General features: G+C 26.8%; 3 protein-coding genes across 3 annotated transcripts; 1 reads left to right on the top strand and 2 right to left on the bottom strand.

Annotated features, from left to right (window-relative positions):
- Positions 1–224: 224 nt before the first annotated feature.
- Positions 225–6293, bottom strand: LOC118645262 (farnesyl pyrophosphate synthase-like). Its single transcript, XM_036285987.1, has 7 exons — positions 6208–6293; positions 3218–3399; positions 2656–2796; positions 1495–1698; positions 1225–1395; positions 927–1139; positions 225–835 (listed from the first exon to the last, which is right to left on the bottom strand). Exons 2-7 carry the CDS (start codon positions 3368–3370, stop codon positions 626–628), a joined length of 1092 nt encoding a protein of 363 aa, XP_036141880.1. The 5' UTR covers positions 3371–3399; positions 6208–6293; the 3' UTR covers positions 225–625.
- On the top strand, positions 6243–15425 carry LOC118645188. The gene is made up of 2 exons (XM_036285806.1): positions 6243–6391; positions 14678–15425. Exons 1-2 carry the CDS (start codon positions 6243–6245, stop codon positions 15423–15425), a joined length of 897 nt encoding a protein of 298 aa, XP_036141699.1.
- Positions 15426–16817: 1392 nt separating this feature from the next.
- LOC118645187 lies at positions 16818–17826 on the bottom strand. Its single transcript, XM_036285805.1, has 3 exons — positions 17599–17826; positions 17359–17484; positions 16818–17027 (listed from the first exon to the last, which is right to left on the bottom strand). Exons 1-3 carry the CDS (start codon positions 17824–17826, stop codon positions 16818–16820), a joined length of 564 nt encoding a protein of 187 aa, XP_036141698.1.
- Positions 17827–18543: the final 717 nt, after the last annotated feature.

The raw sequence follows: 18543 nt of genomic DNA, 5'->3' as shown, positions 1-18543 counted from the left end.
GTATTGTAATAAGAACACAATAGTATTCCAATATTTTTCAATAGTATTTCAATAGTTTTCCTATATTATTCTCAGAAGTTTTTCAATATTTTTTAAATAATTCTCTTATAATTTTTTTTCGTACGGGCAAGAAAAACATTATTAAAATTTTTATTGTTTTTTTATTAAATTGCCACACTACTTATGGTATAATTCTCTAAAATTTTATCTTAATATCGTGTCTATCATACATAGTAATATTTGATATAAAATTGTATCAAAAACTAAACAAATAATACTTACAAACACCATGGTGAACCACAACCTACTACGATATAAGTATTACGATAAAATGCAATAGTGATGAAAAAATATTAACGTGTACTGTTATTTGCAAAAAAAATATAAAAAAATGGATTAAAAAATTCGAATATATATTAAATCTAAAAATGTTTCTTCTATGATAGCATATACTATTATGTATCACTAACACAGAGAGCACCGCCAAATATTCATTATTTTCTGCGAGCTTTAATTAAAACAAAGATTTTTTACTTGTGTGAATATAAGAAAATAAATTATTCTACCTTAAATAATCTATGTTGAACTCTTCCTTGAAAAAAATACACGTTTCTAAAATGACAGTTTAAAAATAATATTCCTCATTGTGACAAATCATTTTTAATAAATTGAAGAAATTATTGCGTAGAAGTCCACATGACATTTGCTGTATTCGTTCATTTATTTGATTGTACATGTCTCTTTCATGTTTAGAATATATGTTTGGCAAATCTAGATCAGTGAAGAGCTGTTTCACACGTCTCACTTTCTCTGGATCCGAAACTCCATAACATTCCTGTGTGGAGAAAAAAAAATAAAAAGATTAATTAATTTGACAACGTTTGACGAAAACATTTAACAAAAATCATATAATCAATAATATTTACTTCTAAAATTTTACGCTGTTCTGGAGTGACGCGTTGAAGAGCCGTAACAACTACCCATGAACATTTTCCTTCTTCTATATCAGTACTTATTTTTCGGATAGTTTCATAATTTCCAAAGCAGCCTAAATAATCGTCTCGAACTTGTATTAAATACGCAATGTCTAATAAGATGTTTTTTGCTTCCTTGAACATCTCCGGATCTTTTATTCCAGCCTACATTAAATAACATCACAGTTAGCATTATCGTTATCAAAGACAAAAAATTTTATTTATGTAAAAAGAAATCAGGCAAACTTACAAAATGCATTGCTGCGAATATTGGTGTAACTATTAAATATGCTTTATATGTACTAAGTAAACTAAATCGATTCATTGTAAATAGATCCAGATTTACTAAGTCATTAGGTTTCTTGTTGCATTTAGTCAAGTACATATCTAAACTCTGACCTAGTTGTGTCTTGAAAATAGCCTGTAAAATATTTTCATAATGAATTGTTTAATTAAAAAAGAAACGAGGAAGACAAACTAATATCTACATAAAATACAATATTGTATGATATTTACTTACATCTTGGTATGTTTCCACTAAATTAATATAACATTCTTTTTCTTTAAAATGTTTTTTAATTAAATAATATACAGCGTTCTCTAATAATAAACCGTCATTGATTGCCATTAAACCAATATTATTGTATCGATACCAACATGGTTGGCCTCGACGAAATGACGATTGATCCATGATGTCGTCGATTATGACTAAACGGGATAATATCTGTGTAGCAATAAATGTGTCAATATTATTATTCATACTCGCAATATTTTATGTTTTCTATTAAAGTTGTTGCCATTGTACAATGCACATACCCTGGCGCAAAAAAACGAGACAAAATTTTGATCAAATTTTTAGGCAATCTTCAAAGTGATGCAACTTTGCGAAAAATCATCCAAATTATATGTACTTTTTTTTTAATTAAAGGACAAAGACTCTACTTTGGGAATCCCTAGGTGAAAGTTTTATTTGTTAAGTGGGAACCTTTTGTATCGCATAAAAACCAAATGTTTTTTTTTAATTAAAAAAAGAAAAGTTTGTTATCATTTTTCACAACCTCCACGTGGTGCACATCAAGTCATTCTGATAACGGAGGTATGATTGAGTTAAACACTAATAAAATCAATGTGCAATATCATACTGATATTCAAAATTCATGATATTCAAAAAATACCGTATTTATTCGCTAAAATACCCTAAAATGCACTGCAAATTTCAAACTTGGATGCAATCAGTAAAAAACATCGTATCGACATGTTTTTTTTAATTGCTTAGAAAAGAATGAACTTTAAAAATCTGGATTAATATTAGCAAGATTTTAACGAGAAACTTGTGGAAAATGATAACAAACTTTTACTTTTTTAAGTTAAAAAAACATGTTTGGTTTTTTCATACAATACAAAAGGTTCACACTTAACAAATCAAACTTTTGCCTAGGGATTCTTAAAGTAGAGTCTTTGCCCTTTAATTTAAAAAAAGTTCATATAATTTGGATGATTTTTCGCAAAGTTGCATAACTTTAAAAATTGCCTAAAAATTTGGTCAAAATTTTTGTCTCTTTTTTTGCGTCAGTGTATCTTTGGACTTAAATATGTATAACTTATATTATTATCTCGTGTTTAATTAAATCAAATTTGTTTTTAATAGATATTACAAGTCATGGAAAAAAGAATTACGTACCATTTCTACACACCATGCTAAAATTCGCATTAAGCGAATATTATCTTCTGTCTGTTGTTCCTTAGGTACTAGCGATTTACAAAAATAGATTAATGATAAACCAAAAAGTTTCTTTGTTGTTGGGACATTATACTGCAATACCTGTATTATATGCAGATTATAAATATATTAATATGCAAATCTCTTATTAATATATAATATACGCTGTTACTTTTTATTTTATTCGACCATTATAGGTTTATTTTTGTGTTATTAAAACATTTGGCGTCTTTTTTTACATAAAATGTCACTATTCTCATTTACTTCCCTTTCGGATTTCTTAACATATTTATAATAATTCGTTTTGACAAATTTTTTCGTTATTGCCTTCAGTAAAATTTTATTTTAAATCTTATATGAACTGTTTATAATATATTTTACATTAAATTATTTCATGTTATATTTGATTATTTTAAAGAATTTATTCTAGACTCAATTGATAAAACCATGAAAAAAACTTTAATTATTTTTTGCTTGGATTGATTATTGTATAATATTGTATGTTTTATCAATAATGACTTACTTTTTCCAACCATTTATCAACATCAGGAATGTTTAAATTTGTAACCACTTCCGTAATATCGCGAATAACGTCCGGCCACACTGCCATCATCCCCTGGTGTTCTTTCTTCAATGTCATCCAAATCAAAATTTTTTTAGTTGTGGAAAAAGCCATTCTTCTTGTTGCAATACAACGTTCAAAAACTTTAACAATGGACAACAATTATTAAATTATGAATAAAATTATAGTTAATTACAAGCCAATCATTTAATATCATATATATCTGTTCGAATCAAATTTATATTTTCTATTCTTTTTGTTATATATGCCTGATTACATTTTTGAGCTTCTGAGAAGAAAGAATGGTAAACACGAAAAGTTCTTTGAAGATTGATCAATCCTTTGCTGTAACATAGAGGGTGCGTTCATCTTGCTCGCTTTCACGCTGAAAGGGCTTACAAGCGTCGCTGTCGGCGTTCGACTTGGCACTTTCATACACTTTCGTAACATCATAATTTCATAGCAAAAACGTCATCATTTCTCGCTTACAATCGCTTTCTCAAAAGAGGTAGTGCAACAAAAGCGCTTTTAGTTAACACGAACGCAAAATTACTCGGCAACAGTATTACTAGTTGTAGTTATTACTAACGATAATTTATATATAAGTGAAGCAATTTATAAACTTCATTCAATATATGTGTGAATATAATATAAATAAATATTGTTTTCTCAATATATTACTTTATAGTTAATAAAACTTAATTAATTTACCCGAAATAAAATTTAAACTGGTTATTACTCATACAGCACGGAAAGATAGTAAAAACGTTGCAGAGACATTTCATGGAAATATTGAAACGTTTCATATACATTGCAATATGTTGCAGCAATGTTGCTGTACAATTGCAGCAATCTTAAAATGTCCCCCTTCAGAAATATTGCAATGTAATGTTAAAGAAATGTTACAGTGCAACGTATTTATAATATTGCAATATATATACAAAATGCGCTATACGAATTTCGTACGTGCAAACTGTTTTGAATTCAGACTTTAAAAATACTTTAAACACTCAAGTAAAACGTGCAATTAAATATAAGTTTATGATCTCTTTTACTCCAATTAATGGAATGTAATATAAAAAATATTATGTATGAATCTATAAGAATTTGTTTTCCTGCATATTAGAAACTATAATAAAATTTTAATTTTTATACATAGAAATAAAGAAAAAAGATTATATTGTGTTACAAGTGTAAAGGTTATAAGTGTAATTATAATTATATTTTATATAAAATTTTTATCTAACGTTTAATACATGTAACTGCAAGCTTCTGTGCTGTATGGGTAGTATACTGTGGTATGATAACCTCTACGTAATTTTGAAGGCGGTGAACATGTTGTTTAACATTTTTATTTTGTAACATTTCAACTTCAATATCATCCTCTTCACTTTCTTCCAATGAAGATGAGAACATGATATTGTAAAATTTATTTACTGTTATAGCTAATATTCGGCTTTGATTATTACTGAGAGCAGCCATTTTTTTCGTCAAAATAAGTATAATAGTTGTTCGGTTTGCAGCTAGCGTTTCTACGCTGTTTCTACGCGTTCCTACACGAACGAACAAAATTACTGCATCTAAGCGTCAGTACTGACAGTTAACAGCGTGAAAGCGAGCAAGACGAACGCACCCATAATATATATGTTGGATTTGACGTACCCGCACACACACACGCACGCACACACGCACACACACACACACACACACACACACACACACACACACACACACACACAAATCAGTCCATTAAATGACAAAATATATATGTATGAATATGTATGTTTTTTAATCAAAGAAACGATTTACATATTATAAATATAATGATTAGAATAAGTTAGGGTAAGATGGCCATATTTTTTTTAAATGCAAAAAACATACTTTTATTTTTATTATTTTTTAATAGCGTTTGATATATTACTTCATTGAAGCTTTAAGTATGTAAAACTATTGACATTAAAGAGAAAATACTTAATAAAAATTTTTTATTATCAAAATATTAAAACATGAACATTGGCCATCTTTCACAACTTTTATGGAAAAGATGGCTATAGTGTTATAGAACAGTTGGCTATACATTTTTTATGTACTTAACATTTATAGAATAATAAAAAAATTTATAATTTTACATATTTAGTTTTATTGCCACATATTATCACATATTTAATTTTATTTTTAAACATTTTTCATATTAAATGTTCACACAAGTTTCATCAATTTAACTCATTGTCATTAGTAAAAAAAACATATATGATATGTGAAATTAAAATATTAGGGGCATAACTTAATTCTCGTCTTTTTTAATAAAATATATACATAAACACTTACCCCCAAACTTATGTCGAAATGTCATGGGCTATCTTGCCCAAACTGCGAGAGAAAGATAATCATAATATTTATTTAAAAAATAGAAAAGGAAATAAAAAATATAATTACACATTACAATTTACATACTTTTGTTACGTGGATAACGTTTATTGCGACAGCATAACTGTAATTTATTCGACATTGTGGCAATTTCTAATGAACACGTGAAAAACTTTGCAGGCAGTCAAAAATAAAAACGTGATGTGACATCCACAATATCATTATTTCGAATAATATACGCACATAAACTAGAGTAAATATTGATTATCTTTAAAAATAATTACAAAAACACATTATTTAGCAATTATTGAAGAAATTATAGCCATTGGTCATCTTTTCCGTATGGCCATCATACCCTAACTTACCCTATATGCAATTGTTAGATGATTTTTAAATTTAAACGATAATTTATCTTTTTTATGTTTTTTTATCTGAAAAAAAATCATAAAACAGATCACATAAATACTACTATACAATTTTAACACTTAACTAGTCCAAAGAAGATACCTATACCCCATACTTAAGCTTTGAAGATTAAGAAGCGATATTCTTATCCAGAGCTGCACGAGAGTCGACCGTCTTACCCGAATCTTACGTAATCCTGAATGGCTGTCAAGTGATGGCTTTACAGAGTATCTTGGTCCACGGGATTGGGGGTTGGTCTAGTCAGAGCAGGTCCTCGCTGATGCGCGGCTCGCCGAACAATGAGGATTTTCGCTCGGTGGCCATAGAACTTATACTAATGGAAGGGAAAAAGAACCCGTACAAGTATGTCCAGGAAGTGAGAAACAGACAGAAAACTAGTTCTGTCTCATTTCATCTCAAGTCATGTTCTACCTATCCTTGTCGCACAGATGTTGGACACAGTTTTGGCATACGGACGGTATACGCTATTCCGCTTCCATTAGTATAAGTTCTATGGCGGCGGCCGGCCGCCGCTGCCGCGCGCCCTGCACAGCTAGTCCATCCCCTCCACTTGCAACCGAAAAGCCGCTTTCTGGTACTAGTTTATTACACAAGTCACTTATCACACGTGTAATATATATTACACATGTAGTAGCTTACACACTTCATGGGCTAGACGTGTATTCCGTATTATAGGGATTTCACACACTGTAGACATCTGATATTAGACATCTTTTAGTTGTCTTTAGTAGTTGCATTATAGACATGTTTTTATTCTAAATATTTTTAATAAATTTGTTTTTTATGAGAAAAAGGTGTAAATAAAATTTTAAATTGGATAAATATATATATATATATATGATATATATATATATATATATATATATATATATATATATATATATATATATATATTTATCCGATTTAAAATTTTATTTACACCTACACACATATATATATATATAAAGCGCTATGTCAAAAAATTTGTAGCCAGCCTATATATTGTGTGTGTGTGTGTGTGTGTGTGTGTGTGTGTGTGTGTGTGTGTGTGTGTGTGTGTGTGTGTGTGTGTGTGTGTGTGTGTGTGTGTGTGTGTGTGTGTGTGTGTGTGTGTGTGTGTGTGTGTGTGTGTGTGTGTGTGTGTGTGTGTGCAAAGCATTTTCTGCACCACATGGGTTTGCGACTTTATAAATGGAAAAACTATGATTTTTATGGTTTTTTTCATGGTTTCTGTCATTTTCATGGTTTATGCATATATGTGTATGGTAACGGATTCCCTACTTACCGACATTAAAAAAAAATTTTTAAGTCGTCAAAAATCCTTCTTGTATATGTTTTTTTTTCGCTAAAAGACATCTATTTCAAAATTTAAACCAAATCGGACATTGTTCGTTTTCGGAACTATCGCCTAAATTTTATATAAATATATTTAAAATAAATACACATAAAAATAATTTTAAATTAATTTTTTATAAAGTAATATTTTTTTATATATTTATTGCTTGATAGCATCATGTGATGAACAATACATCTTGAGAATGGATTATTCAATATGACCATATTAACATGACTCTGAGGATGTACTATCTGCAATAAAATCATTTGTCATGAAAAAGAAAAGCAATTATTTTTTATAATAACAAAAAATTAAAATGTTAAAATTTTTCAACATTTTAAAATGATAAATTACAATTTAATATTTTACATGAAAACTATATTGAAAAAACTATGTATTATCTGCAATAAAATCATTTGTCGTGAAAAAGAAAAACAATTATTTTGTATAATAACAAAAAATTAAAATGTTAAAATTTTTCAACATTTCAAAATGATAAATTACAATTTAATATTTTACATGAAAATTATATTGAAAAAACTTTATGTATACGCACAACGTCACGTAAAGTTGGCACCGCAACTTTCTGCACCGCAAGTTTTCATGACAGTTCTACTTGCACCCTAAGTAGTTCTAGAGTTCCTGATAAGTTTCAGAAATAGTTCCGTTGATTTAGTTAAAAGAAATAATATTTGAAAATATGAGGTGCTATATTCCCTGGCACCTCATTAATAAAAATGGAACGTTTTAACAGCAGTTCTACTTGCACCCGTAATAGTTCTAAAGTTCTTGGTAGATTTTAGCAATAGTTCTGTACATTAAATATATTTAAACAATTTTTTAATTTGGCTGTTGGCACCGCACCACAAGAGTAAAGTATCCCTGTCTAGCGAGTTTCAGCCAACTTTATGGCATTTTCTAACAGTTCTGCAATAGTTTCAAAGCTTTTTGCAGGTTTCGTCGACAGTTTCGGTTTTTAAACATTTTTAAGCAATTTTTTATTAGACGGCTGGCACCGCACTACAAGAGTAAACTACAATTTTATAGCGAGTTCCACAGACAAGTACATAGCATTTTTTAATAGTTCTGCAATAGTTTCAAAGCTTTTTGTGGGTTTTGTCGACAGTTCGTTTGACAAACAATTGTATTTATACGTAACCTCTTTCTAAACCTCTCACGATAAGTATTTATACATGTCATAAATTATTGGTTAACAATAAAGCGACATTGTAAGTTAATTTAAAAATAAAATATTATATTAAAATTAAATATATTTAACGATCAATATTGTAATTATGTTGGTAATTTAACTTAAATAAATCATATGACTTTTTAATTTAATATAAAAAAAGTTTCTCAAAATTAACTTTTACTTTAACTAGAAACAAATTAATCTTAACGTAAATTTAATAGAATTAGTATTTATTTACGTAACTTTTAATATAATAGAATTAATTTCATAATCAATTAAATTTCATTAACTTAGTTAAAAAAATAGATTAACTAACCCAACTCTAAAATTAAAAAATGTCAATTACATTACTAAACATACCTATCAGATACCATAAAATTGGCTGAAGTTTAAATATCATAACGTAGTATTCATATCTAATAGTGCGAGCCAGGAATAAATAAAAAATTGTTTAAAAATGCATAAAGACCTGAACTGTGGACGAAACCTGCAAAAAGCTTTGGAACTATTGCAGATCTGTTAGAAAATGCCATAAAGTTGGTTGGAACTCGTCAGACAGTGGTACTTTACTCTTGTGGAGCGATGCCAATAGCCAAATTAAAAAATTGTTTAAATATATTTAATGTACAGAATTATTGTTAAAATCTATCAGGAACTCTAGAACTATTATATACGGGTGCAAGTAGAACTGCTGTTAAGACGTTCAATTTTTATTAATAAGGTGCCACGGGAAGTTAGCACCTCATTTTTTAAATTTCATTTTTTTTTACTAAATCAACGGAACTATTTCTAAAATTTATCAAGAACTCTAGAACTATTTGGGATGCAATTAGAACTCTCATGAAAACTTGCGGTGCAGAAAGTTGCGGTGCCAACTTTACAGTAACCTTTATAACATTGTATAAACAAAACTTTTAAAGATATTTATTTGAAAATTTAAAGACAGTAAATTCAACTCTTTTCCTAGACTTGGTGCAAGTTTCAGCTCTTAATGTTAACAATTACAACTCTTAACAATTACAGCTACAATGAATTTTAATTAAATAAAAGTAATTTCGGTTGTAAATTGAGATAGAGTCAATTTTCTTTTTTTTAAATTTGTATAAAAATAAAAACTATTGATTAGTTCTTGCGCCGATTCTCTATGGCAAAAATTAAAAAAGTTATTTCATTTGTTAACAAGAAAAAACGTACCTACTTTTTGGAGCCATTTTTCAATAGTTTAAATTATAAAAATCGCTTTGTTCCAAATTGTTCATGATAGTACAACTCTTAAAGAATAAAAAGTACCCAAGTTGGTTGCTGTGTGAAAGCTGAAGAAATTAAGTTCTTCAGAGACGAGTTTTTAATAAACAAATAGCTTTTTGCAAAAACTAATAAAAGTTTTGAGCTAAAATTTTACACATTTTTTCATCATCGTGAAAGGCATATTGTGCTACATTTTTAAAACTATATCTTCAAATCTTTATGAATAACAAATAAGTGAAAAAAAGTGTTTTGACGGTTTAAATTTTTTTGCAACTAAACGCGTGATTCGATTTTAACTTGACGCAGCTCATTTTGTAGGTCTTTTCAAAACCTATATTTTTTTATTTGAAACTTTTTTTTTGTAAAATGTTTACGTTTTGATACACATGCAAAAAACCTGTTTTTTCCATCTTTATGCCTTTTTTTAACAACTTTCCAAAACTAGTTGCGGAAGAGAGTCTCAAACACACACATTTTATTTCTATTCACCTTCCGAACAATTTGGTAAAGAGAAAGTGCTACTTACAATTAGTTCACGTTCAAAGTCTAATTTGCCTGGACTAGAGCGACCATGGCTGCTATGTCCTCTCTGATTTTGCCCATGGAGATCTCAAGGTAGCGAGGAAAATAAATGTAAATTTGGAGATCGTCCACGTAGAGGAGATGGTGGCAGTGCGTTATGGAATGAAGGTTTTCTTCTTCTTCAAATTCCCCAGATGGATTTTCGAATAAACGGGTCACAGTACCACGGTTTAGTCAGGTCAATGACTTTTATGAAAGTCATTGATGAAGATGTTGAATAACAGCGAGCCGAGCATCGACCTCTCAGGGACACCCGCAGGAAGATGGAAGAGAGACGGAGAGCACGAAAGATGCGAACTAAAAAGGAAGTCATAAGAGGAAGAAGGACGTGAAAAGGAGAGGTTATATTTTAGAAACAAGGGTAGGGGAGGGAGGAGAAGGTTGTAAGGTCGCAAATAGCCAGGCCGCGTGACAGAGATTAGAGAGAGGAAAAGAACATAAGAGGATGGAGCTAGGCATGAATGAGTGAAGGGAATACGGAAGTTGCGTTAAAAGTTATGTAATGTAAATGGAATGTGGACCGTTTATGTGGTGGACCGGCAACCCTGAGGGGTGTCCGGTAATAAAGACTATACTAATATATTATCATTATTTTATCATCATTATCATCATCATTGTCATCATTGTAATCATCATTATTACAATAATAAAATTTATTAATTTCAAAATTTAATACAATAAAATAAATAAAATATAATATTTTAATATTAATATATTGAAATATTTAATAAATATATGACATAACATATGGTAACAATATTTTATAATATTGTTGCGTGCGTCGCCCGGTATACTCCGCGACCGCGACTCAGCTGTTCGAAGACGGATCAATACTATTGATTTCCTGGACCGAGCGTTGTCAGCTGACGAGCGCTTGACAACGCGTGTAAACAGCGAGTTGTTGAATCTCGGTCTCGAGCCTTGTCGGACGTGTGAATAAAGCTGCTTGGTTTTACATTATAAAAAGTGTCTTTCATTTCCGCGGCGCGCACGCTACAATATAACAATATAATTATTTAATAATAATTAAATATAATTACTTAATATTTAATTTTATTTAATTATTACATAAACTTTGCATTATATTTACAATATTATTTCATTAAACAAATTATAATATTAATACTGATATTAAAAAATAATTTTTATAATTTTATATAAATATAATCTTTTTAAGAGTTTCTTGAACGTCTTCCTGAAACAAAAAAAACAATAACAATAAGTAATAATAATAATACAATAGTAATAATATAATATTAATAATAACAATAACCCAGACAGCACCTAAGACTAAAAGGTGACGAAAAGTTGACATTTTTAAGTTATCTTTTCGTCAAAGCCAAAAGACGTCAGTAAGACGTCTTTTCGGCAAGTCGAAAAAGACAATATCTCAATCAGCAAGCAATATTTTTTAAACGTTTTTCAAATATTTATTTTTAATTATTTTTACATTATTAATGTTTATTGTACAAATAATATTTATTTAATATTTATTTAATATTTATTTTATATAAATTATTCATTTTAAATAACGATTTAGAAAAAATATTTATAAAATGTTCATTTATAAAATGTTCATTTAACGTTCATTTAATATTTAAAAATAATTAATTTTTTATTAAAAATATTAGTTTAAGAAAATTATTTACGCAATATTTATTTAATGTTTATTTAATATTTATTTTATATTAAAAATAATATCTAAAATAAAACTTAAAAAAATATTTATTTAATATTAATTTAATATTTATATTTTAATCATTAATTATTTAAATAATGATTTAGGACAACTACCTATTTATATAATATTTACATAATATTTATTTAATATATTAACTTTACATTTTAATAAATCGTTTAAAATAATATTTACGTAACATTATTTATTTAAAGATGTATTGGACAATCTTAGACAAAAGTGCATGAAATTTGAATTACTTAAATATCTGTCTAACGCATAGTAAATCTAGATGTAAGAAATTTTAACGATAATTGGAGTCTTATTTTTACTCTTACAAAGGTATTTTTCACGTATTTGCGATTTTTTTCACTTATGAATTTAAACTTTTGACAGTGAAAATGCACAATTATTTCAAGTTATATTTTATTTCTTTAAAACGGTGTAGTGAAAACAATTGAAACTTGGCAGATATTTTCATCTATTCATATTCATCTAAATGTACAAAAAAGTTCAAAACACTGGTACTATTTCTTTTATATTTTTGTAGCTGTTTTATACGTCAAGATCGTCTTTTTCTATAAGATGAAAAAGGATACCATGTAAAATCATGATAAAATAGCTAAAAAAAATATAGAAGAAATAGTACCAGTGTTTTGAACTTTTTTGTACATTTAGTATATAAATAGATGAAAATATCTGCCAAGTTTCAATTGTTTTCACTACACCGTTTTAAAGAAATAAAATATAACTTGAGATAATTGTGCATTTTCACTGTCAAAAGTTTAAATTCAGAAGTGAAAAAAATCGCAAATACGTGAAAAATACTTTTGTGAGAGTAAAAATAAGACTCCAACTATCGTCCAAGTTTCTTACATTTAGATTTATTATGCGTTAGACAGATATTTAAGTATTTCAAATTTCATGCACTTTTGTCTAAGATTGTATGTCCGATACATTCTTAATGTTTATGTAATATTTATTTCATCTTTGAAATAATATTTAAAGTAATACTTTAAAAATATTTTTATATATTAATATAATATTTATGTTACAATAATTAATTATTTGAAATAATAATTTAGGACAAAAATATTTTCTAACGTTTAATTTATATTTATTTGATATTAATTTAACAATTTAATAAATCGTTTAAAATAATATTTATATAACATTTATTTAATATTTATATATGTTATATATTTACTTTATCTTTAAAAAAATATTTAAAATAATATTTTATATTTATTTATCTAATATTAATTTAATATTTAAGTTACAATAATTATAATAATTTAGGACAAATATTTATATAATATTTAATTAATATTTATTTATTATTAATTAATATTTTATTAAATTGATTCTATTCTATTCTATTCTATTAATTTTATTAAATTGTTTAAAATAATATTTACGTAACATTTATTTAATGTTTATGTAATAATTATTTTGCATTTAAAAAGTTGTTTAGAACAATATTTAAAAAAATATTTAAATTATGATTGGGAAGCTTCACTAATTATGTAGTGTAAATCAAGTGTAAAGAGGAAATGTGCCTCAGAGGTTTTATTTATACGCTTTATACGTTTTATTTATACGCTAAAAAATTTTTTGGGTTATCTTTATTACTTTCTTTATATTTATGTGATATTTATATGATATTCATATACAGTATCTTTTACAATGGAAGTTGCAATAAGAAGACGACAATTAGTTGCAGTTGCTCTTTTTCTTATTGTAGAAAGAAAAAAAAGAAAGAAATATAAGAGGAATTGGGCTAGATATTGGCTGCAACGTAGAAATACAGTTAGCAATACATTAACAATATTGCATAAAGAACTAAGGTTTGTAATAAAAATTTACACATGTATATGTATGTACATATATATATTTATACATTAATGTTTTAAATCTTATTTGTAATATAATAGAAAAAAGATGAAAAAGGAGTACAGGTTTTTCGTGTAATATGTGTTTAATGACAACAAAATTGATAAATGTTTTGGTCTATCTTTAGATTATTTTCAATATTTGCTAGCCGGTTAACAATAAATATTAATATTTTTATAAAACATAATTAAAAATTTAAAGGCAAATTGCAAAATAATTAAAAAGATAACGTAATAAAATATTCAAATTTGTTAAAAAGCTGTTGGTAGTGATTTTACGTGAGATTATTATTTTTTATTATTCAAGTTGTAAAGAAATTATGAAGCTGTCATTTTAATAATTAAGAAATTATTTTACAAATATGTTTATAATACAAACCATTAATAAAAAAGTAATATATATTTATTTAGAATAAAAATGATAGTACGATCACGCGTTTATTGTTAATTGGTTAGCAAATATTAAAATGATCTGATGACAGACCATTTATTAATTTTAATCTTATTATTAAACACATGCTTATACAAAGAACCTGTAAAGCTTTTTGTACTTCTTTTCTTTTATTTAATTGTTAATCAACAGAGCTATTTACAACTTGGGTTTTTATTAGTAATATTAATATCCTGCTTAATATTAATTAATTAATATTATTAGTAATATTAATAACCTGCTCGCATTTTATTTTATTTTTTAATTTAAAGTTCCTGTTATTTATTGCAGTATCGAAGATCCAAGCTCTTTTCAAAATTATATACGTATGGAGCAACTTGTGCTCGAGGAGTTGTTACATGCTGTTGCACCTTTAATTGAAAAAAAGGACACAGTAATGAGACAAGCTATCCCTGCTCAAGATCGATTAAGTGTAACATTACGTTATCTTGCTACAGGAAATTCATTCATGAATTTATCGTATTCTGTACGAATCGCTCTTAATACATTATCTCAAATAATACCTAATACATTAAAAGCAATTGTTGAAGTACTTGAAAAGAAAGTTTTTAATTGTCCATCTAGTCCAGTTGAATGGCAAGTTTTGGCAGAGAAATTCAATATACAGTGGCAATTTCCGCATTGTTTAGGCTCATTAGATGGGAAACGTATTAATTTCAGACCACCAAGAAAAGCAGGTTCTGTATATAGAAATTATAAAGGAAAAGATAGCATAATCTTTCTTGCTCTTGTAGATGCTGACTATAATTTTATATTTGTGGATGTAGGCAGAAATGGTCGTATGCATGATGCTTCTGTATTTCGAGAAAGTTCTCTGGCTACACAGTTGCATTCAGGAACATTAAATTTATCTTTGCCATCCTCTTTACCTGGATACAATGTTGATATGCCATATGTAATTGTAGCAGACGATGCTTTTTCTCTTAAGACAAACATTATGAAACCATATCCTGGACGCAATCTTACCAATGAAAAAAAAATTTTTAACTATAGACTAAGTAAGCGCGTAGAACGGTAGAGAACGCTTTTGGCATTATGGCAAACAGATTTCGTATTCTCTTAAATACTATACCTCTTTCAGTTGAAAAGGTAGAATTAATTACATATACTTGTTGCATTCTACATAATTTTTTATTACAAAAAAAAGCACATTCTTATATTTCTTTGGAATTGAGAAACAATATTTCTGAGAGTATCCAATCAAATTTGAATAGTATTTTACATCAAAACGGAAATCGTTGTACTGATAGAGCTGTTTATTATTAGAGACCATTTCTGCACATATTTTAATACAGTAGAAACTATCCCATGGCAAGATATACGTATTGAAAAAGATTAATTGTCTCATTGATTATTAATAACTTTATTTTATCTCTTTAAGCAAAATTTTTATTATTGTTAATTTTTTAAAACACGCACATATATGTTTCTTTTGTACATAATTCTTTTGTTTTATTTCATAATATTTCATAAAATACTTTACTTTATTTCATAATAATTGATACACTTCTTTAGATTTAAATTTATATCTATTTATCACAACTCAAATACAAAAATATACAAAGTAATACATCATTTTTATCACAATATTATATCTAATGTAATACGCGCGAATAAAACATGTTAAAATATTATTATTATTAAAACAATAAGTTAACCTTAATAGAATACAAATAAAAATATTAATCTTGTGTATACTTTTTTATAATAAAAATAAACGCTTTTACACTCCGGTTCACCTTTATTTGTAACAACCATAACACTCTTTCTTTGGATTGCATAGTAATTTTCAATATCAATACTTTAATTAAACCTTATTATAATAAAAAAATATTTTTACAGTCCTTGATCTGCCTTAGCAGAAACATAACAAAAACTTTTTTTTTCTAGATTGCAGACTATTTGTACTTTGATTAAACTTTTTAAAAATTAATGTTTTACATAATATTTTATATTATACCTAAGAATAAGTTTATAAGAATACCATTACATAAAATACATGAGATCAATGTAATATAATTAGAATATTAATCCACATATATCTTATTATTTCTTAACTCGTTCTAAGTCTGTTAGACTAGCATTAACAACAGTTTGTACCAAAGTGTTCATAATATCTAATTTGAGATCTGGAGTTCGTATATTTTTAATAAGGGATCCCAAAAAATTCATACATGTATCTACAGGGTCTGTACTATCAGTTGCAACATTAACTGGTGTAACTGGTGTTAATGGCATCTTTAAAGATTGTGCAATCGATTCAACTGCCTCTACATAAGCATCCCCATTTTTTATTTTTTGCTTCTTAGGATTATGAGTAGTGGATGAAGATTGTAATGCATTACCAACATTTGGCGATGATTGTACAGAACATGATGTTGATGGACTTGACGTATTTATATTAAATAAATCAGTAAATGGTAAAGATCTTGATTGCATTTTTTTTTTGTTTTAAAATCGATGGTGTTGTAGCAATTATGTTATCAGATGATGAAGATGCACATGATTGTGATTCTTCATTATTATTATTTAAATCCTCTTCATGTACATAGACATTATTATCTTCAACCAACATTTCTTGCAATTCTTCTAAGTCTTGTGATGTTTGTACATAATCATGCTATAAAATAAAAAATAAAGTATATTTCATATAATAAAAATGTATTATTTATATACGTTTTTATTCTTATCTGTCTTTACATAATTAATTATAAAATGTCTCTTATATTTTAAATATTTTAAAATTTTGCATAAAATATAAAATGTTATTTTATATTTTATTTAACTATGTAAAAAGATTGTAAAAAAATCAAATTAGTAAAATATGTTTATATTATTATAATACAATTATTATTTAAATATGTTATTCTATGCAAAAAGTTTTAGAAATAGTCATTGTTACAAAAATTTAACATATTTAAAAATCTAAATTACTTTAAATATCTACTTACGTGTAACAAAAAACCAGGTGTATCTTTTGTACTATTTGGTAGATGTGAGTTCTTACTTTTTCTGGGAACTATATGTTCTTCCAGAAATTTTAAAGCATCGTAATACCATAAATTAGGTTTATACACCTGTAATTTGTATTACATAACAATACAAATCATTATGTCTAATCTATACATTATTTTAATTAAATATATATACTTACATTTTCACTACCTATACCACTTAATTGAGGCTCTTACTTTTGCGTTTTCAGTATTAAATTGATTTCTTAAATTATAAAATTTAATACTGCATTCTTTTCCCGTTATATTTGGTTTGACAGTACTGACAATTGCACAAATGCGTTCCAATGCTTCATTACGTAGATTTTTATTGTGATAATTTGGGTTTCTCGTTTGATATAAACAAGGCTCATTCTTATATGCATCAATTAAAATTTGAACAGCTTCTTTTGTCCACGTTGCCATATTTATGTAAAAATTTGTTTAATTAATCTGATAACATTAACTGATCTTGCATTAAATAGTATTAGTGCATATTAAAAACTATTCAATAAAGTTATAAAAAAAGGTTATGTTACAAAAAGATAAAATACATTTTTGCTTACAAATTATTTAATACAGTTATTATATTGTTATATTAATAAAATATATATTATTGATCGCTATTAATATTTTATTCTATTTAGATAATTTATAAATAAAACATTAAAAATATAAATGTGTACTAATACATTGTAGTGCAAGTATTCACTGTTAATAATTAAAATTTTGTATTATTCAAACTTACTTTTTCTTTTTTTTTTAATTATTTTAATATCTTTTATGTAATTATTTTAATACTTACTAAAATACTAAAAAATAAATTTGGTGCACCGTATCACCTATGTATATATATATAAGAGTCTCCAAAAATCTTTTAACTGAAATATTAACCTAATACGCAAAATACTTTGCACGTGTGAAGCCAAAACTAGTAGCACACTTATGATTGGAGCACGCACAGTACTTAAGAAAGCCGCATGTAAGGCATCCATTAACAAAACTTATAGTACAAAAAAATCGTATCGTGTGCCGCTGGCTTTATACTTCTGACACTTATATTGTAATATATTTATTTATATTGCTTGTACAACATTATTTTTTGTATTCGAACTGAATAATTTTTGGTTTATTGTCTGAATG

Source organism: Monomorium pharaonis, chromosome 4, assembly GCF_013373865.1.
Source record: "Monomorium pharaonis isolate MP-MQ-018 chromosome 4, ASM1337386v2, whole genome shotgun sequence".
Lineage (NCBI taxonomy): Eukaryota > Metazoa > Arthropoda > Insecta > Hymenoptera > Formicidae > Monomorium > Monomorium pharaonis.
Note: the sequence above shows the minus strand (reverse complement) of the source record. Positions and strands in the feature narration are given on the sequence as shown.

Bases quoted from the DNA above. Each gene is read 5' to 3' on its own strand.
- LOC118645262 (XM_036285987.1), bottom strand. From the start codon at position 3,370: ATGGCTTTTTCCACAACTAAAAAAATTTTGATTTGGATGACATTGAAG. The intron at 2,797-3,217 runs GTAAGTCATTAT...CATATAATACAG, and splicing joins TTGATAAATGGTTGGAAAAA to GTATTGCAGTATAATGTCCC. The intron at 836-926 runs GTAAATATTATT...TTCTCCACACAG, and splicing joins AACAGCGTAAAATTTTAGAA to GAATGTTATGGAGTTTCGGA.
- LOC118645187 (XM_036285805.1), bottom strand. From the start codon at position 17,826: ATGGCAACGTGGACAAAAGAAGCTGTTCAAATTTTAATTGATGCATAT. The intron at 17,485-17,598 runs GTAAGAGCCTCA...TACAAATTACAG, and splicing joins TTAATACTGAAAACGCAAAA to GTGTATAAACCTAATTTATG. The intron at 17,028-17,358 runs GTAAGTAGATAT...TTTATTTTATAG, and splicing joins CACCTGGTTTTTTGTTACAC to CATGATTATGTACAAACATC.
- LOC118645188 (XM_036285806.1), top strand. From the start codon at position 6,243: ATGGCTTTACAGAGTATCTTGGTCCACGGGATTGGGGGTTGGTCTAGT. The intron at 6,392-14,677 runs GTATGTCCAGGA...TATTTATTGCAG, and splicing joins GGGAAAAAGAACCCGTACAA to TATCGAAGATCCAAGCTCTT.